At 32.6% G+C, this 24,206-nt stretch overlaps 1 protein-coding gene and 1 long non-coding RNA gene across 4 annotated transcripts in view; one reads left to right on the top strand and one right to left on the bottom strand.

Moving 5' to 3' along the window:
• LOC139520029 (chitin synthase chs-2-like) overlaps nt 1–24,206 on the bottom strand; it is a 36,423-nt gene that overhangs the window by 4,978 nt on the left and 7,239 nt on the right. For all 3 annotated transcript variants that reach the window (XM_071312418.1, XM_071312417.1, XM_071312419.1), the window contains 8 exons: nt 23,012–23,898; nt 12,644–12,832; nt 10,550–10,674; nt 9,913–10,012; nt 9,225–9,378; nt 7,397–7,522; nt 6,966–7,101; nt 5,120–5,320 (listed from right to left, as the gene is read on the bottom strand). In XM_071312418.1, the coding sequence (XP_071168519.1) occupies nt 5,120–5,320; nt 6,966–7,101; nt 7,397–7,522; nt 9,225–9,378; nt 9,913–10,012; nt 10,550–10,674; nt 12,644–12,832; nt 23,012–23,898 (1,918 nt within the window). The remainder of the gene's footprint in view (nt 1–5,119; nt 5,321–6,965; nt 7,102–7,396; nt 7,523–9,224; nt 9,379–9,912; nt 10,013–10,549; nt 10,675–12,643; nt 12,833–23,011; nt 23,899–24,206) is intronic.
• LOC139520030 (uncharacterized) lies at nt 532–6,894 on the top strand. The gene is made up of 3 exons (XR_011663792.1): nt 532–998; nt 3,264–3,399; nt 4,369–6,894. It is a non-coding gene; the product is annotated as an uncharacterized lncRNA (long non-coding RNA).

Genomic DNA, 24,206 nt, shown 5'->3' with positions numbered 1-24,206 from the left:
ACTTTATTTGGCCTTTTAAACTTTTTTTTGGATTCGAGCGTCACTGATGAGTCTTTTGTAGACGAAACGCGCGTATGGCGTATATACAAAATTTAGTCCTGGTATCTATGATGAGTTTATTTTATCCGTGACGCCCGAATCCAAAAAAGTTAAAAAGGCCAAATAAAGTACGAAGTTGAAGAGCATAAATACATCTTAGGTAATCTATTCCGGATGTAGTAAAGCTTTAGTTTTTCAAAAATTCAAAAGTTTTGTAAACAGTTAAGGACACAAACAAACTATTATTTTTATGAACCATAATGAAAAAGAATTACTTTGATGCCCTTAAAAAAGAAGAATTTTGTTATACTTCCTAAGCGCAATCATAATCTATTGTATTTATCATATAAGAGGTAAACAACTTAACTGTAATAAAGTGTTAGCCATTAATATAGGAAAATATCAATTCATTTATAAGTATCAGCACTTACGTGTGGATTGGAGATCTCACGAAAGTTGAAGGATGATAACATAGAATTGTTGTTTTAAGGAGAATCGACAATTGTAACAAAACTAAACACAACACTTATATAGAAATCACGCTAACATTTCCGGACAATGTCTATAAAGGATTTATTTTAAGGCAAGGTTCCCATATATTTTAGAGCAAATTCCAGTTAATAATGAAGATGATTGAAATTGTATTCTTTCTTTTGACTTCAAACACACTTACAAATGCCGTCAGTGACAGAGTTGACGCACCATTACTTGATAATAACAATGCGCCACTAGTTGCCACCCTCGATTTGTCGAATGCCAATAAGCGTGTCAAGGAATATGTTAGTGAAACAATGGAGAAAAAGATGGAAGCTCTGGTGAAGATGAAATAGAAGAGGTTCTTACAGCATTGAATTTAGAGGAAGACGTAAAGCGATATATTGATAACGTGAAAACGAATCTGACAGTCAACATAACTGATGATATAAAACGGATTACTGATGCACAGATTTTAGAAAAAGGTAATATAAATGAGTTCTTTTTACGAGATGATGATTTCAAATATGATTTTATATACTTAAACGAGCTATTATTTGTATCTATTTGAAAAATGGTAAAACGAGAGACTTTAAAATACGTGCTTCATCTCCACCAAAATATAACGTTTAGGAGTAAGAACACATGCCGACAAGTTTGGTTTAAGATTAATGTGTACGTTTAGGAAAAAATAGCTTTCTGTGGATTGTCTCCAGGAAAAGCCTTGAAAAGTACGGGAATGTTATATAATAATACTGTCTCACTGACTAGTCAAATACCTGTTATCAAACAAAGAAGAATGTAAATATAAGTCCATTCAATTTCTTTCATTTTCGAGTAGAAAATAACTGAGAGAAGTAATTAGTTTTGCCAGTGTAGGCAATATTTTTTCCCATTCTTTGTTATTTTTACATTGGATGTGACCTTAAGAGACCATACCAGTGTTATGTTCCTGCAGAAATTTCTGCAGAGGCCCCTTGGCCTTTTGACTGATAACCGAACGTATTTCGAATAAATACGCAGATATTATCGGGTGCAAAATAACATTGATTTCGTTATCGCTGTTCAATTAATTTCTTCAATGAATACTAGTGAAAATATTTTTGAAGAACATGAATAAAAAGTTGAAAAAGTTTTGTCGTGAGAAATACCGGTATATACCAATAAAAAATCATAAATATCTATGCAACCATACCGAAAATTGTGTTTTGGGATTAACTTGTCATTTAAATTAAGTGTATTGAATAATTGTAAGGTGTACGTACCTGTCTGGCAGGTATCATAGTATTAGTTACACAGTGTGCAATTGTATTAAGGTTTATGTACCCTTCTGTAGCCATTTTTGTACGAATTTTTCAAACCTCAATTGTATCAAAACTAAAGATATAATAAATATTAGAGATAGGCCATTTAGTACATGTTCCAAGGGGAAACTTGATGCAAAGCATTATTTTTTACTGTTTCATTGCATTTGATAGAAAAAGAGGACTTTGTGGCAAATAAATCAAGATTTTTATAGAAAATCCACAGCCTTTAATACAGAGATTTTTGTTATAAAATTTGAAACATAAATTACTCACTTGATTTTCTATGATGTGCTAGTGTTTATTTTTTACAAAAAGTTCTAAGTAACCTGTAAATTCCAAAACACCTCGTGCTGAGTCACTAAAGTCGAGCGCACCCTAAAAGGTGTACTTGATTTTGGCCATATTTATACTTGTCTTAACCAATAACTACATTTATAAACTTGTTTTAAGGAAATCAATGCTAGCACTGCATGCAATAATCCTATATCTATCAGTCATCAAATTGCCAAATAAGAGAGTACAAGGATAAAGGCTGTGGATTTTCTATAAAAATCTTGATTTATTTGCCACAAAGTCCTCTTTTTCTATTAAATGCAATGGAACAGTAAAAATAATCCTTTGCATCAAGTTTCCCCTTGGAATATGTACAAAATGGCCTATTTCTATTATTCATTATATCTGTAGTTTTGATTCAATTGAAGTTTGAAAAGTTCGTACAAAAATGGCTACAGAAGGGTACATAAACCTTAAAATGAGAATTTTATTGACCCAATAAATTCCGTATTTTTTGTATTAGGACAATTGCACACTGTGTAACGCATTTATCCTTATTTTCTTATATTACATATTATCATATTCAAATTCAATATAAGAACAATATCAACCAAATATATTTCAGATATTTAATCTAAAACTGTGAAAAATTAAAAATATGAGGACTATAAAGCAATTCGTTTTTTTATTAAGTCAATGGTATAAGGGAGATAATTTCAATTGACGTATTAAAAAATGTACTAAAATTTGTTAGGATAATATCAGCCAATCAAATTGCGAGAAATTACTCAAAATCAGGATAATGTCATTTATTCATAATCCAATATAACTTGCGGTCATCCGATGTTCAGTACTTCAGACTTTTGATTGGAATAAAAATCTGGACAAGCGACAATTGTGACAGAGATATGCACTTAATTAAGCATTTCAGAGTTTCAGGTCAAACGACAATCACCTTTCTTTTGTTCAATAAAGGTTATCTAAAATAGTACTTTAGACGTACGTAAAAACTGCGTTATTTCAAAATCAAATGAAAACGTAAATTATACTTTAACATCAAATCATCTAACTCAGTCAATAAAAAAAAGATAAATTGGATGTGGTATGACTGCTAAAGCGACAGTCAGTTCATTTTAATCAGTTTCTAAATTTTTGTTTTGTATTTTACAGAACCACGTCGAAAAGATGACCGTGCATTGTCTATGTGCCTTGGAATCACGGGGAGCAATGGGCAAATCAGATCTGTCAGACGGAATTGTAGCAGCAAGACAACATGTGAAACCATTTGCAAGGGAACAGATGCCAGGTATTGATATATAGAATATAACGGTATCAACCATAGGATAAATTGTAAAGAAATTTTCCAAAAAGGAAATTAAGTGTCAGCTGATAAACTTAAAACACCAATCGAAAATGTCAATCGAACAAGTACTATAGCACATTTTTGCATTAAATGTTTTTTTTAAAGTGTGTAGTTGCATTTGAAGTAAAATTTCATTTCGAACCAACCTCGATATTTTGTTAGCTAACTTTCATTATTCTTCATTTAACAAATAATGCCTGGCACTAAAGGTCAAAGGGAAGTCTTTGGACCAAAACGAGTGATTCTTGTTTATTCGTGGCATTTATACCATACATATTCAGGACGAAAAGATTGACATACATTGTTTGTTTTCTCACTTAATAAATATGAATTTCATTTTGAATTTGTGAAATAAATTAACATTTCCCATAGTAACTTATTTGTTAATGTTCGATATTCAAGAGAGGCGAAAAATACCTAAATGGACATTCAATATAAAAAAGAAGATGTGGTATGATTGCCAATGAGACAACTATCCACAAAAGACCAAAATGACACAGACATTAACAACTATAGGTCACCGTACTGCCTTCAACAATGAGCAAAACCCATACCAAATAGTCAGCTATAAAAAGCCCCGATAAGACAATGCTCATTAGTTGCAAATAAACTTACAACGCCATGGCTAAAAAAGATTAAAAAAAAAACCAACATCACAAAGAACAAAACATCAAACAAAACATAGAAAAATGAAGACTGAACAACACGAACCCCACCAAAAACTCAGGTGCTCCGGAAGGTAAGGCAGATCTTGCTTTATATGTGGTACCCGTCGTGTGGCTCACGTTAGTACAAACCCGATAATATGTCTAACTATGTAGGTCACATTTTGGTAAAAATAACATGTCATATTTCTTGTGAATCCGACTTTGAAGCTGTTTTACTTATCTTAGAATTTCATTTATGTTTCAGTTTGAAATGTTTCAACGCTCTGCATCTATATACAAATTCTGTTGCACATTTGTATGGATACGGTGGATGTTCTGTCACATATTGTGGACCAAACTACTGCTGCTGCCACAAGTAATATCCAGATATATCAGTCTGAATAAATGCATCAAAATATATTCGAGATATTTCAACACAAACTGAAACTGTCGTTGTGTCATTATATTGATATGTACTTTCAAAATATTAACAGATGTAGAGTTTAAGGAATTGAATTTTACTTGTATTTTCAGTTTGTTTCCTCATAATCATTTGAATGGGACATTTAACTCATAATAATCAATAATGGTTATAAATCCGCGATACCATTATAAGGGATAACATGGTAAGTATTATGAAATTTTCTATACGACGGATCATTTTTATGTTCTATTGGCATGCTGTCATTTGTTGTGATAACATAAAATCAAATAAGACATAAATACGGCAGGGAATAAGAATACCTTGATCATACTGCAGGTAATGTTTTGGTTCTGTTGGCATTCTGTCATTGGCAAAACTATTAGGAATTTTGGTCCTCAATGCTCTTCAACTTTGTACTTTATTTAGGCCTTTTAAACTTTTTTTTTATTTGAGCGTCACTGATGAGTCTTTTGTAGATGAAACGCGCGTCTGGCGTACATACTAAATTTAGTCCTGGTATCTATGATGAGTTTATTTGTTGTGATAACATAAGCACATTTTAAAAAATAAATATGGCAGAGGTTTGGGATACCTTGATCATACTGCAAGTAATGTTTTGGTTCTGTTGGCATACTGGCATACGTCCTCATGATATTGTCGTCCATCAAAGCTTTAGCTCGGAAAAGACTAAAACATCCAGGGCTACACAATACACAACCAAACACGTGTTCTGCTGATTTTTGCAACCAATGTCCAATAGCATATTCAAATTTCTGGTACCAAACCACTGGACCTTCAAGAAAAACGTATAGTGAATTTGTTTAAATATATAAACATGAACATTTAAAAACAGTGCACCTCACAATTGAAACACTAAACATGACAAACTACCAGATTACACATTAGTACTGTACAACACAAAAGTGTGCTTTTATTTAGAATTCAGTTTCAAGATATCTGAAATTTCGTTATTTTACCAATATGAATATGTAGTATGATTGCCAACGAGACAACTCTCCACCAACACCAAATGACATAGCAGCTAGAAACTATAGGTCTTCAATACTACGAAAACTCAAGCCACATAGCTATAAAAGGCACCGAAATGACAAACGTAAAACACTCCATACAACAAAAATAACAGCTTGATTTATATACAAAAACAATGGTCGAAAAAAAATATGATATACAGCAACACACGAAAACCACCAAAATACAGGCTTCTGATTTTAAATCATACTGCAATGATGCTTTTTAATGTAATCGTCATGTTCCTTTAAAGGGAATACTCGTAATAAATATTTGTTAAACAGTGTTTCAAATTTTGTAAATGTGTAAGAGAGATTAATGCGGGGTTCACACATTGCCGATTATTACTCCCGTTTGAAATCAGACAGCGATACGACACGAAAAGTGAAAAAGTCGGATTAGTATCCTCAATTATCTGGAATGTCCTATTATTGTCTGAACGCAGTCGTTTTAGTTCGTAACAGATTCCTACTGGTCGGGAAGGGTCCGAATAGTTCGGCAAAGCACCCCGACAGTTAGGTGCGTCCCGTAACATTCGGGGAAACTCAGCCGATTTTGTCTAGTCGTATTACAATCGTGCCTATGTCGTGACAGATTCTGCTGTATCGGATCGAAGTCCTAACAATGTTCTGTGTATTCGGGATGGTGTCCTGTGGAACGGGAATGATCTGGAGAAATTTGTTCGAACGGATAACTTCCGTCAGCGTCGGTTCACTGTCTTGTCACTATCTGATCTCTGTCGGATTACATTCGGTAGAATCGGGACGCAGTCGTGACAGACTCGGTCGAATTTTACCTGGCGAAAGATAAAAATCGGATTAGAAACGGATTTAGAAGGGGATTATCGGGATAAATTCGCTTGGAAACGGTTGAATATCGACGCTTCCTGAACAATATCTGATTGTTGTCGTGATTAAATTTTTAAAGTTTGAATTTACATCCACGATTCATAGGATCTTGATCAGACTTTTGATAAATTTTAATCGGGAATGGTCCTATCAAGGACGGCAGTAAAAATCGTGAATGTGTGACCCCAGCTTAAGGGAGATGAATATATTTTTTTGACATTTTGTGTTCGTCCCCTTGTTATATTTTTTCCTTTTATCGAATAAGATGTAAAATTGGGTGCGATATTGTTTTTTTAATTTCAGAACTTAAATTTCGTCTTTTGCTGTAAGGGGAGTACGCACTAACGATAAATCATATTTGTACTACTGCTTCAATATTTTTCAATCATTGGACTGTGAATTCGCCATTCAATATTCATTTTTGTTTCTTTATGAAGAGGGCTGATATGTTTCACTATTGTTTAATGATAATAAAGCGTTATGATATATATTTTTTGTATTCTATTTATTGATCTGATAATTTTCTGTAAAGGAATGATAATTATCGATTAATTTTAATACCCGATCCTCCTGGTTTAATGCGGCCACATGTTGCTCCGACTTTGGGATTTTTCTTCATTCTATCGATCAGTAACTGGAGAGCTTTTGGTGAAAAATCAACATCACCGTCCAAAGCCATCACATATGTATTTTCTGCCTGAAACATATTTAAGATGTATGCTTGAGAGTTTATATAAAGGGTACGGGCTGTCTTTAGGGCGAAAAAGTAGAAAAATCTTAATAATTCAAAATTGAATTAAAAATCTATTCTTTTTAAGTATCCGTAAAATATTCAAATAGATGTTAAACTTTAGAGAATATATGATATTGGAAATAGAAAAAAATGATTTGTCTTGCTTTAATTGAATGATGCTTTGTTAGTTACAGTATGAATGCTTACGAAACAAAAATATAAACAATTTGCAAATACACTACACAACTCAGAAAACTACCTGCTGAACTATGTCTTTGGGTAAGGCTTGGAATAATGATGATGCGCTTTCAAAATCTTCATCTAAAGGACTGCTTATTTCTTTTTCTACCAGTTTATATCCAAGCAAGTAGTACATGTACATTATCTGTTACAATAGATGGATTGATAATCAAAATATAGTTTTATAAATGAATAGTGTGAAAGCTACACAAGCCCGTCTAGAACTAATTAAGGACATTAAAGAATTGAAACAATTGCAATCGTTTGAATTGCAAACAACGTTGAATCACACTGTTCTGGTGATCCAGAACAAATATTTTGCTGAAAAATCAAGACTAAAACAGATTTGAGATTAAAAACAATCAAGAGACAAAACAAAACTACCAAAACAGTCTTTCTCTAACGTTGTACTAGTCAACTGAAGGGATATTTTCTGACTATTTCTTAATGGTTAACTATGAAGTATACAGAAACCATTTTGATTTGGTAAACTATTACAAAATATCTGTGTCGTATATGAAGACAAATATGTTTCACCATTTGCCATAGTCACAATGACGTTCTCTTAACGTATTTCTTACATCACCAGGAGGAAATGCACATCGGAAATTGCATAAGCAACACGACATCTTGTGCACAGAAACTAATAATGCTATTAAGATCTCTAGTTGTTTTGGCGAGTTTAGCCTTCTTAATCTCTAGGTGTTTTGACGAGTTTAGCCTTCTTAATCTCTAGTTTAAAACGTAGTGTTTGAGGACTGTTGCCTTTTTTTGGCAATGGTTTTGGTCTGTCTTTAACGGATTATTAGTTTTAATAGCATTGTCTTCCCTTTACAATCATATCGTAAGTTTGTTAGGATTCGAACATGACTGGCTATTGTTTGTTTATACTTGTAACACTTAAAATAAAAATAAAAGACTATTTGTAAAACCCACGTTGATTGAGCTTCTATTTGGTTATGTGAGATGTATGAATACGTATCCGTTTCAAGTTGATTCGTACCCGAAAGACAAATGTATTGTAAACATATCAACATAAAAACAATACTTATGTTGAAATATATCAAGTAAAAAGGTAGCATCAACTGTAGAATCGACACTGTCATCAATTTATAAACAGGGTGTATACAACAAACATTAATGCAAAATTGTAATGAAGACCTTTATGTGAAGATTTTTTATCATCTTTCATTAAGCATTCACAATAAACGTTGCATCTCTGTAACTTTAAACACTTTGGATTTCAGTAATATAATCTGGCATTAATATTCACCTCTACCAGAAAGTGTGTCGTGAACAAGATAGAAACCCTTTCACTGAAATTCATGGTCAACAATTTAGTTTAATTAGTCATTTCTTTGGATTTATATAAAAATCATTTCGACTCTCACACTTTCAAGGAAAAAAAAAACCTATGTGCATAGGTACCAATATTGATTCAGCGGTTTGACTTTAATATCCCTTGCAGTTTGGATTGAATGATTAATGTATCTGCCTTCTTATGTATAAACTTTTTTTAAACCGAAAAAACAATCCTTTTTTCTTGTTTATTATAGCTGGGACCGCTGTCAATATTAAAAAAAAAACTAAACTAAAGTTTTCCCATTTATCTCTAACGGTAGTACCAAAATGTCGGTTCTTGCTATTCTTTTGATGACTATTTCTGTCAATTTCTGGGAGCATATAAACTGTTTTGTAGCAATATTTTCGGTTAACGTTGTGATTTTTTTCTACGCCAGAATGCCGTCCTACCTAGGACAAATTACACTTTATAAAACCTGCGACTAGTATGTTTTATAGTAGTCTCAGATAAAACACATAAAAAACGGTAAAAGTTTTTGTTTTACCTGTGACCATCTTTTCTTGTGCCTTATTTTGTCCTTGTCTTTAAGATGAACAACAAGCTTATTTTCTCCAGGCAGAGTATAATTCAGTCTTCCACCATAGGGGGTAACAACTTTGTCCGGAGGTAACATATTTATCGGAATTTTATATACATCACTGAAATGCATAAAAGCATATTGCCAATTTTTAAACATTGATCCCTGGGTGCTTATATTCAGCATAAAATTGAAACATAAAGATAAGTAGAAACGGTCTGGTGATTAAGAAGCCAATTATAACTATAGGTCACCATACGACATTAAACAATGAATATATGGCTTGTCACATTTCAACGACCTATTGTATGCTAGTAAGTGAATCGAAAAATTATACATCTTGGTGTGTTTATGTGTATAGGTGCAATTGGTTTTTTTTTGCATTTTGGTATTGTCTTGGTTACGTTTATATGGTATTTTGTAGTAATTTTAGTTTGACCAGTTTCAAATGTATAATATTGGTAAATTTTGGTCGTGATTATCTAGATAGAAAATGTTTCTATTATAAATCGAGATAACTTCCAACATAAAAACTTTCTTACCGAAAAAGTAGGAACAGCAAAAACAGTAAACGTTAACTTTCAAGAAAAAAAAAGAGAACAACATTAACAAAGAATAAGTCATATGGTTTAAAAAAAAATAATAAACAATTTACGTTCCAGCTTCAGTGATAATTTCCATTAGCTGTTTCACAAATTCATTTGGCTCACGTTTTCCTTCTATAGTTTCCATAGCGTCATCAAACAATATATGAGCTGTTAAAATATAAAGCAATCATTATTTATAACATAACATTTACTATTCTAGTATAAGAAACCATAAAGTGGTAGTCAAATCTTGTCTCCTTTGGCTTTCAGGCAACCACAGTAAGCTTTGCAATGTGTTTTGTTTCACTGCTTTTATTTATATTCAGCCAATTTTGTTTGTCTTCCGTATTTTTGCCCTATAATTTTACCATTTTTTAATTTCTACATAACTATTTTTTTGTTTACATCACAGTCATAAAATGTAAAGTCACGGTTATTTGAACCGACGAACAGGCAACTATCGCCAAGTTTTTCAGCTGCTGCTTGGTGAGTATAAAATGAGTTATTATATTTTTCGATAATGTTAGTATATTTTTTTGCCTGCGTGTGCATTCTTTAAGTCCATATCCATTTTTAATTATCATTCGTCCTAATAAAACCACAGATGATGCAAACAACAAAAAATATTGAGATCTGACAGTTGAAAGATTTTCCCACTTTATTATATATAAATATACCAAGCTCTAAAACTTAACTAACGGTTACCTTCAAATTTATAGTAGTCTCTGTTGATAGCATCTTTGTCCAGTTTAGAACCGAACAGACTACGATTAGTTGGCACTTTAACTTCATATTTGGCAATCTCTCGGGCTGCTTGGTCCATATCCAACCTGAAAAAAAAATGAAATAGGATAACAGATTGAAATTAGATGTAAATAAATGTGCATTTAATAGCTGGTTACAACGATATAGCTATATGAAATCTATCTTTAAAATGGGTATCAACATAAGAAAGTAGTGAACTGAAAGAAAATAGAAACACAAAATTGCATGACATGAAAACGAAATCGATGACGCGTATTCGTCACTGAAAGTTGATACTATACAGATATGAAATGCATTATGAAATACAACTTATCTAGATATAGGTTGTCAAAATATCAAAAAGTTGTAATGGAACTCGTAAAAAAATCCAAACTTTATAATTTGGTACGTTAAAAGTGCGTTTCGACCGTTTACAAAAGACTCAACAGGTCAACGCACCAATTAAAAAAGTTTTATAAAAAGGTAAAATAAGGTACCTGAGTTAAAAAGCATTTAGGAAACGGAATTTCGTAAATTGTAATGTCCGTCGAATGCATGTGCACAGAAGCACCTGGTATATTGTGATAACTTTTTAGACTAAAAGCAATGAGATTATCAACTATTAAATAAATAACGAAATTTAACAACTGAAAAGGAGAGAAATGGGAATAATGATTATTCGAACGATTATTGATAAAGCAATTGTTTATATGCATCTAAATTAAAGTTAAGTGTTCATTCAATATAGACGAAACTCTATTCTGGACAAATTGTGAATAAAATTATTATTGCTGCCAACCAAACAGAAAACAACCCAGAGCCTTTAAAAGAGTTGAAACCCATTCTCTCATGGCAGTATTCAGCCTCACATCAATATTTGTTGTTGAACAAATTGAACATTTATTGAAAAATATCCATCCGAGCTTGTTCATTTTAATGGTTTCGTCGGTGTGATACGGAAAACCAAAATACACTATCGCTTGCTATGATCTGATTTAAATCGGATCTTTCATTTTACTCTGTAAGATTTGTTTTACGTGGCTTACACGCCGCACCACGATTAACAAATTTAATGGAGCTTATACATAGTACAACATTTGTGCTCGATACATCGAATCCAAATGTTTGGATTTGTTGATTTCTTAAAACTTATCACGATAATCATCTATACTACTTAAGGAAGAGACCGGTATCATTGGGCCGCAATTACTCTGAAACCATACAAAGTGGAGTATTTGTGACCTGATGTATAAGTGTAGTGTTTTGTTCTCCCTAAGTTTGTCTTTAAAATCAATCTTTTTTCCACAGAAAACGCCATTTTTTAGAAAATGACCAAATTCAAAGATCGTAATCGCATGCCCAGTCGCCGTACTGCCCGCCCGCGAAATTCAACTGAAACGGTTTGTTTCAATACTTGCCCAATTATACCGTGTATTGAATTTAAGGTATTAAAAAAACAAAGTGGTAATGGATTGCACGAGAAAGGAATAGTTGTAAATAAAACGGATAGTGATAGCCTCCTCTCCTCTATATAGGATTAATAAATCTATATATATTTTGTTCACAATCTATAATGTTTTGAATTTCAACCAAACAAAAGGGGTTCAAATTCAAGGTGTTGTCCAAACAAATGGTAAAGAATTAAATGAGAAAGGGATAGTACATGAAACGGATTATGAACCCTTCATCGACTCTAAATATCTCGCTCACAAGAAAAATGTGATGGGAGGTACGGTTATGAAAGTAAAGAAATAGTCACCGTCCTATAATTCTCGGGAAAATGGTGGGAAAAAAATTACGGTACAAAATGGCAAACGATCCTTCGAGGTTCCAAAGGTAAAAGTCCAAAATGGTTGAATCGAAATATCGGACAAAACATTCAACTATACATGATGAACATAATCCTAAGCCTACTACGTATGAAAGTTTCCTATCATACAGTCGCAGAAGAGTTGCTGCCACATGGGAGATGGGAGGAAAGACTATCTGATTACTTTATCCCTTCCGGCAATTGATCGACAGGTCCCTATTAAATGTAAAGAGAAATTTACATACCTGAACAAAGTTTTCATAATTTGCTTCATTTCGCTTCTATTTTCATGCCACATCGTTGCACAAATATAGACTTTCGTCGGTATAGATTCTTCGTATTTCTTGGACTCGGTTGTACCAGAAACAATCCTCCTGCTGTGTAATAAAGATATATCGGCTATCGGACTGCAGTAATGGGGTAAGACAAATAATCTGTAAGAAGAACAATACATAAAGGTTGAAACACTTTAAAAAAAATGTACGTAATAAAACAATAAAACAATTGGCAATTTTTAAAGAGACGGCTTCTGTGTGCATTTTCTTATTCTCATCTCAACATATTTATTACAGATGTAGAGCTGCGAATCTTGTCAAGAAAAATTTACTATAGCTGTCGATCTAGTAGGTTTTACAACCGCAATATATTATTCATGCTTATAATGTGTGACCAATAATATACTGACCGACTTTAGAAACGCAACACTGATTAGTTTTTTGAAATTTTTGAATGAATGTGTCAGCGTCAATAGCGATGACTGCCTGTGACAAACGCCAAAATGATTGTCAGAAAGGTCAACCAATTCTGTTCGACTTGTTTTAAGTTCTGTTTTACATTCTCATTTTGCCTTTGTTCAACCCATTAAAAATGGTTTTGGCAATGATGCGGTTGAAACTTAAGAACTTCAAATGTTTTTCCTCAGCCGGTTCTTTGACAGTTTAGTTTATGGGAAACATTTATGGCATAAATCTGTGCGCAATGGCATTCTACAATTTAATAAACAGAAATACGTTGAGGCCGTAAACATGTCTCGCAAATGACGTTGCGTAATCGAATTCTATTGACACTGCATTGTCACTACATGTTCATCTGGTCATGGATGGTCAGCAACAAATCCCGTCTACCTGTATCATTGTCGGAAGTACAGTAAGACGAGTTTCTGAAGTCAAACTGTAGCACGTTCACGTTTTTCTGCTGGCAGTATTCTTATAGGCAGATTAGTTTTTGTTCCTCAGTCTTGACAATATAGAGATGCAACATTGTTCAACTGATTTAAGTGAGCCCACGGATTGAAAGAACTGTTTCATGAAGCAAAAAGAACTGAAAAAATATTTTATAGGTTCTAAATTTCGTTTTAAAAAATTCGTGCGGCTTCAAAGATTCGTAGTGTTCAATAAACACAGGTAAGTCAGATGTTGAATTTTTCTCAAGAGAAAGAAGTATGATAAGCATGAATACTAGTTGTGACGTTACGCTCGATGTTGGTGACGTTTTCTGATTACATTCACCTATGACCAATAATCGGCTTAAAATAAGAAAAATACCGTAAAGATCAACTGTTTTTTTTGTGTCAAAATCTTCGGAGCACTTAAATTATAATTTTTACTGTGGCTTTTTAATTTTATTCACTTTTGTCAATCAGTTTTCCAAAAACAAACGAGAAAAATCACATGTTTTTGCGTGTAGACGGGTAACATACTAATGTTGTTTTTGAGGGTTCCTCCTACCATCGGATAACCACAAATAGATAAAATATAAAAAATGTATATAATTTTGAAGAGGAACGTTAGGGCTTTGTGACGGCATATTTGTATGACGTAATCGACGCCATTTTTGAATCGAGTAGACCTTGGAAGAAGCCATTTCAGCTTGTAGACAATGAAGAAAAAATATAAGCCCTTTGCGGCATCACAGGTGAGAATCTATCGACAGCGATATAAATTGTCATCAAAGTCATTATATCGAATATCATTATGTAAAACAAACTTGGTAAATGCTTTGAAAACATTGATTCCCAATTTAAAAGAACGAATTCCATGAGAACTTCGACATCATAATCAAAATCAAAGCCCCGAAAAACACTGTCACAACAACGTTTAAAAAAACATGCTCTACTTGAAATGATCAATACCGAGTAAAAATATGTAAAGCATGTTATCTAGTCAGAAAATACTACATGTCCGGTAATCTAGAACATCTGAGCGGCATTTATTCATATAACAGTCTCTTTTTTAGCATTACATAAAACCATATCATGTATATGAATCCCCACATGGCTCCCGTCACAAAACTTTTAACTAACGTTAAATGTTAGTAATTTCGATGGTTTTTAAGGAAAACGATAAAAAAAAAAGGGTTATAAATTTCAGAACGGCGAAATGAAGCCAATATGATAAATTCCTAATAAAAGAGAAACGTTTGTATGCACTCGTTTATATTTTTGTCAATTTATATCGATTACTGATGCGTTGGAAAGGTGTCTACCAAAATGTCACAAAAATGGCATCTTCGTTTTTTCTCTAAAATACTAAAAACAAGTTGTTACAAATCTTTAGAAATAAGAGAAAACTATATAATTGTTTAAAAAATTTAGGCGATAATCGGAAATTCTAAAACCAAAGGAACATTTCAATATAAATAGGATAAAGATTAATGTACAAATTATCAAAATACATTGGTCACATGGTGGTCTACCAAAATGTCACAGCATCGCTAATTTGACGTTATTGACGTTCACATTTCATGTAACCATTTTTCACGTTATGGCGTTTTTGAAACGAATTTATTTTAATATAAAACATCTAAAACTTAAATTCAGAATATATATATATATACCTTTTCTTTCAAATGCTTTTTTCTTTTATGTCATTTTTTGTTAAGCTAATGAAACAGAATCTCAACAACAACAAACAAATGGGGTCAAAAAATGTATACATGTATATATAAAATAAATATCTTCAGTGGAGAATATTATTATCGTATGAAATACAACTAGCATCATACTATGGTATTAATGAACGGGTGTTTTTATAATGGCCCTGTTATATGTCCAAGGTCTGTAATAATGGTCGAGGAAGTCTGTAATGGCCCGAGGCAACGCCGAGGGCTATTACAGACATCCGAGGCCATTATTACTGACCGAGGGCCATTACAGAAAAACAGGGCCATTACAGAAAAAACAGGGCCATTACAGAAAAACAGGGCCATTACAGAAAAACAGGGCCATTACAGAAAAAAACAGGGCCATTACAGAAAAACAGGGCCATTACAGAAAATATGTAATTTTTAATAAACAGTCACTTTTGGTAATAATGCACTTAGTTGGCTAATAAATAATGGATATTCGTATCAATTAAAGTATTGAATAAGAAAGTTGAACGTTGTGTATACATGTACGAATACGGACACACGGACACATCGATGTAAACAATCAAATATACGGAGATATTTTGTAAGTACAGCTAATTGGGTACACTTTTAAAATTACAAATACAATTATTAAAATTTTGTAAATGGTATGATGATTAATACTCCCAAACATAGGTTGATTTTTTCCCGTTCTATGATTAATATTTTAAAAGTATATATGTATCAAATAAAAATCATCGATACTTTATGTTGCCTTTAAATACATTTATATTGACGAAGAAACTTTTGGACATTATAATCTACATGTTCGGGATATTTAGGTTGGCATGTCAAATATTCACCTAAACATGTCTGATATTTAAGTTGACTTGTTAGATAATTATACTAACTTCTAAACAACAAACAAACAAACAAAAAACGCAACGCAAGCTCTTTAACGCCATATAGAACAAAATACTATACTAGAAATAATCTGTAGTGTGTCAAAATATATAAATAAGGAGATGTGGTGTGGTTGACAATGAGACATCTATCCACTAGAAAGACTTAAGTTCTAATGACGAAGACAAATGCATTTATATGTCACCATTACAATCCGAAAAAGAAGAAATTTCTAGAAATAGAAAATCGTTTAAACCAATAAAGGGGATACGGACAATACATCGCGTAGAAACAAAAAATACACAAACGGTACGTGTCGTGCTATTGCGACAGGTGCAGTGAGAGTGACATGAGGAAAATGATTTCTTCCTCCTTAAAGGGAAATTCCGCGATTTTTTACTTATCATCTAATTATGTTCATCTTAACATAAAAAACACATTTGCAAAGTTTTAAATTTATATTCCTTTTAATAACGGAGAAAATCAAGTATTTGTAACTTTTTTGGTTGAATTCTCGAGTGGGTCGTGACGTATTAGCCCGATTTATTGAATTCTGGGAAAAAATAAAATCTGTTTAACTCTTATAGCTTATCGACAATATACGTAATTAAAAGCGCACAGCTGACGAATGGTCGAAGTTATAAACCACAATATAAGAATGAACGAAAGTGAATATGCATATATATACCGTTTTGTATTGATTGAATTAAACTCCTATAAAATTATCTCTAGTAAATGTTTTTGAATAAATTTAATTAATTATTGTTGAGATTTTTTTCATAAAATATTTATTGAACATTTTTACTGATATTGAACTGAAAAGATTTCAGTTCTATTTACCGTTATTGTTTTGATAATCATTTCAATGCAACTAATGTGTGAGCAGAGTGTGTATATTATTTTGTAAAGGTCACTGTATATTTCTCGGCTTGAGGTCAATTCGTTTACCTTGTAGCTATTTAGCCGCAGGTGTGAGTTCAAGCGTAAACAGGTATAAATGTTGTTATTTGGAAATGATAAATAGAAAGGATTAGAGTATATGCTGTCATGATGTTAATACACTGAGATTAAATACACGATGAGAATAAAGATACAATAATTAAATTGTGTAAATTAATTGAAAATAAAATTCAGATTCGTAATTCCGAAAGTGTATAAAAATAAAAGGAAACAATTTTTGATTACTTTCTTAGCGGCAATTGGCGTAAAGATTCAAATATGAAGCAAAAAATAGTAGTTTTAATCTTTAATAAAAACTAAATGCAATATTACCCAATTTGATATACCATTGTACATCTGTTTGATATCATTGACTTTACCGGAATTTCTTAACTTGTATTCAAAATCTGGCTGTGTTTAAATGCTAATAAAACTATTGCAATTTTAAAGTTTTTAATTGACAAAAAAATACAACATACAACATCCATAATTTTTTTTTAGTTTCTTTTTAACATTTTATTCTTACATAATTAAATTCATTTGACAATCATTTACACGAACTTTTTGTGAAAAGAATACTAATTATCTAAGCTAAGGCATTATATCTTTTGAGGATTTTTGAGGATTTTTTTTTAAATTCTATGATAATAGTTGTGCAATGTTGAACATGATAGCCGTCATTAATCCAAATAAGTAATACAGTAGTTGTAATAAAAGTTATACTTTAGTCATGCATTACAGATATTGACGAATTTATAATAAGTTTCCTGACGTATAAGAGCCATTGAGGATGAGCTCCAGAGAAATCAGACTAGTTGCGTTTCGTTCGTTTGTTTGTTGGGAAAGGAGAGGAAATGCAACCGCTTGTACAGATAAACGACAGAATTACCATACAAGCATTTATAGTCAACACAATCAGAAAGAGTTCCCATCGTTAGACGGGGAATATGAAGGCTTCCAAGAATGAACAAGTGACATGTCTAACTCTGAACAGTTAGAGAACAGACTATCGACATCGAACGCTTGTTCTTGATATTTGAAACTGTATGCATATATATACGTATACGTTTATGATATAGTGATGAGTTCTGACAAAAACTAAATTCCTTCATGGTTATATCTTGCCATACGTTTATATTGGTTTGTAAGGTGATTACTCAAAATCGTTATTTGAAAATCCTGTTTGTGAGATGTAGATTCATTTCAATACAGAAATTTCGTCTATATATTTCACAAGTGTATAACACGGAGAAGCTCTGAAGGTTCATTACTCCCATTTTGTTTGGGTGTGAACCATCGATGTTTACAGCAATATCAAGGAATAAGGTGATGATGGTAGAAAGAACTATGGGCGTCATGTGGCAAATATTACATGCATATCGGACAATGAGTTGTCAATCTGTATGAAAAGTTTTCCAATACAACCATATTATTGAGAAGGAATGTTTACATGCTATACTCTCGTACTAGTATTACAGGGTTCTTGTGGCGTTCACCTTAGACACACATCGTTTTAACGATGTTTAAAAAAAGACAGAACCAATTTAATGTCATATTTCCCTATTTTTTAAATATAACTAAAATTCTTTTATCTGACAAGAATATCCCTATTTAGCGAACAAGTAATCTATTCTTTTTTCGGTTATTGAATACCAAGAAAGAAAATAAATCCCGAAATTAATTTGAAACTTTGATACTCAAAAGTTTCCCAGCAAAATATTCACATCCCCTGGGGATAATTAGTGTTCGTCCAGTGGCATATATAACAATTGTGATGACGAATTCCTTCCTTTGTTTGAGAACAATCTTATTGAAATATAAATCTGTGATTTTCCTAGGTCCACAGCTTCAATGAACCAAAGCAAAAGTTATACATCGACCTGTATTTAAATCAAATTGGTTCTCTTCTTCTTTTGGTATACAACTGTAGTCTATCGACATTCGATGATTACATACTGTTGGCATACGTTGGCTAGTCTATTTACAACACTTTTACCCCTATTTATTCAAAATATATGTTTTTTTCTTATGTTCAATGTATACACGTATATATTTTAAATTGCGCTATAGTTCCGTAACTTTATATCCAGTCGCATAAACGAATCGTCGGCAAGTGCGTACATTTTTTTAAATCAATATTTCTGGTCTGTTCCAATCTGTCCTTCACTATTGACAATGACTATATATTACATTTTCCCAAATTCACCCTTGGAAAAAATATTTAAATAGATTTTAATTTCATCAAATCTTATTTTTTGGGTATTATTTATATATTATGAATTATATTCTTTACACCAGAAATGTTATTTATAAACAAGCGTATGAGTTTAGTAATGACAAGTAAGACAGAGTTGTATATTATACATCTGATAGTTCAAAATGGAAAGTTATAAGTTATAAGTTATCAGCCGTGTACACTGATCAATACCTGCAGAAGTGAAACGATGCATGAACTTGCAAGCCCGACAGGAAATCGCTTGAATACCTGGACGTGTCACCTCACACCCCTCACAATACCTTTGGAAGTAATACCTTTAGCCATGCTGGTGATCAGATAAGGGAAGATCAAAATATATTTGAAAAAAGTTTATTACTTTAAAGAATTATGAACAAATTAGATTTTCGAAAACAATTTTCACGGAACACTTATTTATGATTTCAACTTTGACTTTTCACCTAATTCCAATATCAACAGTTTAAAAACAACAGACCATGGTAATTTAAAAAAGTAAGAATATTTTCCGTATCAAGTTAGTTAGTCGTATTAAACAACCGTACGATTGACAAGATATCGACACGCAATTACGACTACATCGGTTACTGTAGTTTTGTTTCTTTGTGGTTTATAGACATATCGTTTTTATTCATCGGGAAAGAAGACAAGATGGCGGATCCCGGAGAATTAATACTCTAAATTTAAAATCGATGGTGATCGCTTATCTATTGGAATAAAACTTTAATATCTATGAATTTGAACATTTTTATACAGAATGAACATAATATCAATTTTTGATTTTTTTGCGAAGTTTCCCTTTAAATCAACATCGGGGAGTCATATGTTAACAGGAGAAGAAACTGATGAGTGGCTTTCGACTTTCCCTGAAGGAACATCTGTAATTAATGGACATTTCATGAAGAAAAAAAATCACGTTTTACAGTATAGTCTTTTTGAAAAATCAAAAATCAATTAGTTTAAACATATTTATTTATAGTGGATTGGGAAACAAGTTTTTCAACTTCTATTAATCCCTTTCCACTTTGCGGGTGCGAGTGCTGCCTTGTAGCGGCATCAGCCTGCTCTTTTTCGAAATCTACAAGGGTGTCTTTAACGTGCAAGAGATATGGCTCTCTCTTAACACGGGTCAGCCATTTATCGTCCCCTTCCGACGGACTATCATCGTCCCGAGCGCTTCGGTGTTGTATGTATGCCAAGACAGTATTTTGAAAAGAAATACGCTCGTTTTAACCGAAGAAGAGTACAATAATATTTTTGAATGTGTTAATTTATGTGAACTTATTCATTGATTATCATTTGAAATTTATATTGTGTCACCGCTTCATAATGTGTCACGGCATAGGATGAGAGCACTACATAGAACTTTCTCAATATTAATTTAATATTGTTCAAAGCAATAACATCTATTACATTGAAGAAATTTTTATTATTATTTCATTTCTCCAATTGATATTAAAAGAATGGAATTTAAGTTAATAGACTTAAATTCAGTTATCGCCGGGGCCACTCACGGATTGTGTTTCATGTTTTAGATTTACCCAACATGTGTGACGATATATTCTGTGACGTCATTTAGTCCTTTTTAGAATTTCCTCGCAGCAAGCAAGCTGTTTAAATTTTGTAAGCGGTAAACTTGAAAACCCGCCCTCCCACTCCTTTTTATTGAACAAGATACTGCTCTTTTGTATTTATTTTTCAGGTTTGTGTCGGTGATAGTGATGATACAGATTTGACTGATGATGTTAACTTGTTTGCTGTTGAGAAAAGTGACTTTTATTTGAACTTTGAGCATCATAAATATATTCCCGTAAATGGCAGAATTCGCTGCATAGAATCTTAATGTTAACTATGAAATTTTAGGTTTTTGGATAATACAGACTACACTTGTGTATCCCACGGTGTTTTCTAAATTTAAAGCACCAGTGTATCCCACGGTGCATCTTTACATTTTCATATATATCTATCTTCACATCTATCTATCTACCTGGTTGCCATATTATCTTCGGGTAACCGACCATAGATCTATCTACATATACATGGTCTATGGTCTATCTATCTATATATATATATATTATATATTGTATGAATCTATCATATTATGAATAAAAGCTGTGGCCAGATATCGCCAAACCATATATGTATTTTGTTTTAATGGCACCATCTGAGATAAGTGATATTTAGAAATGTACGAAGCGTAATTTATCTTTCTTCTCGCGTTAGTTAAATCTTGCATTATACAATGAGTATTTTGATTGTGATATTTTAGAGAAGTGCGGCATAAAATAAGAAATTTTACTCGGGAGAAAATCACATGACACTTAAGTTCGTCTTTACTTATCACTAGAATTGTATTCTAAGGAACAGAAAATCATTTCGTTGAGAATAAAGATTGGCCAAACAAAAACATTTAAATAAGATACCATCAACGACAAAAAAAGGTAACTGAGAAAAAAAATAACAGCAAAACAAATACAGAACAAAGCAAAACATAAAATATAAAATTGAGAATGGAAATGGGTAATGTGTCAAAAAGACCACAACCCGACAAAGAGCAGACAACAGCCGAAGTCGACCAATGCATTGAGAAATTCCTGCACACGGAGGCGAGCCTTTTACAACCAACCCATTTCCCAAAAAATCAAACTTGGCTATCAAATATATTGCCATCATAGAATTTTGACAGACATTAAAATCTAACAATTATTGAAAATTGATTTGTTGAAGGTTGACCTAAGAAAAAAATATACCGGTTCTCCCTACAGCCATATCTAAGGTAAAAAAACAAAATGAACAAGTATTAAAAAAAAACCAAAAAGTGTAAGGCGTTTCTCCCCTTCAGTACGATTTTCATAAAAACAAAAAAACAAAATTTTCAACAGGTAAACATTATTTTGAAACAAATTGTGCATGAATGCATACGAGTGGACTTGAATGAAGCGTATATCCGACATTTCTGTCCTTTCACACAACACCATAGGTATTCCTTATATTTCCATTTGTCTAGCTAGAGACCACCTGGCATACACCTTTTATTAACAGAAAGCAAAATGTTTAACGTATATACTGGACGTCAATATCATGATATTACAAAACGTCAATATATAAATGTGATTTTGACGTTAACATACGACGTTACCAAAAGTGACACCAACATCGAGCGTAACGTCAATCATATAAAAATCAAAAATGATTTGGCAAAAAAATCAACAAAATGAGTGTTGCGTTTTTAAAGTCGGTCAGTATATGACCAGGAACCCATCGTTAAAAAGACAACTCAATAGAGAATCCGACAAAAAAGAAATGCTGTTGACGCATTATGTCGTTCGTTTATTTTGAATCTACCTATTTTTTGGTTAACCGGGCCATTTCGAAATTGACCATAATGTACGAATCTTATCTTTATTGCCTCAAGTCAAACACATTTGTGAATAATTTCAACAGACATTAGACCTGCCTTCGACACAAAATTCACCAAATAACAAAATTTTCAGACAAAACGAAAAGCAGTCAGGAACTAACGATGTTCCTATCTTAGGACATGCGCCTACACTTATTGTTGGGGTGAAAACAATATTATAATTATTATTATAAGTTAATCTCTTCATTTTCGCGCTAACTGATCTTTAATCATGTCATATTCTTATAATTGCTACTTCATTAAAATTTACATCGATAAAAATGAACTCACTTGTACTCAAATGTCAGTCTGTTGTGTGGGCTGTACCAAATATGACGGCAAATCCACAACTGCGATAACCATGCTATGACGAAAATGGCGACCATGACGTATAAGTCCATATTATCAACATCTTTAATGAAAGTATTAGATATCCAGTTGTCGGTTACTCGTGATATTACAATTATCCCAACATATACTGGAGCACCTAAAGCTAGTGCCACACAGAAACAAATCCGATCCATGCAAACTTTAGTGGCTAATACTGCCGCATAATACAGCCCCATACACACGAAGAAATGAACAAGGAACGGCGTCATCAGCGAAGGATCAGCATAATGTGTGCACCTAGTACTGTTCAACTGAGATATTGAACATTCAATGTGAAGCTCTGGTTTCATTTCGAAAGCAATTTCTGGTCGATGTATATTTTGCGCAAAATAAGTGGGGAACAGAACGATAATAAGAAGAAGGCGACAGAAGCTAGTAACTAGTGTTGACGCACAGTGTGTCTCAATTCTGTTCTCATAAGCAAATAATGTTTTAAACACTCTTGATGTACTAGAATATTTGAAATAAGTCTCAAACCATCGAACACTCACAAGAACAGAAGAGAATATCATCCAGAATGTTTCTTCCGTTGTTATCTGGTCCTTGAAAGATTTATAAAGTGGGACTGCACATACGGCTGCTGCTTGCAGTAAAATTGAAAGAATATTTAAGATTTGTTTACAAAATCTCTTGGTACATTTCCTTCGGTATGAAATTGTATGCAGAATTGAAGGAACCAATGGCATTCCAGCCAAGAAAGCGCACACTTCAATAGAGTTAAGTTTTGGCATAACCAAGAAAACGATTATTCCTAGACAAAACATGTGTAGGCATTCTTTAACAACCATCTGGAATAAATCATAGACAACACACGTAAACAGCTAGTTGAAACCCTTTCAAACAGGTTATAAAATATGAACGACTGGAAACATTTCGTTATACATTTGTTTCAATGTATATAAGTCAACAATATCATCATCATCATCTATACGGTTATGGCAGAAGACTATAGAAGTAGGATTTACTTGTGTCTCATCCCTTTTGTATATTTAAGCAAATGAAATATATTTATTAAACTCATCCATACTGTATTTGTTTAATAAACATTTGATGTCAGCTGCTTAATTACTCAGAAAATAACTCATTCATTGTTGTT

This window comes from Mytilus edulis, chromosome 4 (genome assembly GCF_963676685.1).
Source record: "Mytilus edulis chromosome 4, xbMytEdul2.2, whole genome shotgun sequence".
Taxonomy (NCBI): domain Eukaryota; kingdom Metazoa; phylum Mollusca; class Bivalvia; order Mytilida; family Mytilidae; genus Mytilus; species Mytilus edulis.
This window is presented reverse-complemented; position numbering and strand designations above follow the sequence as displayed.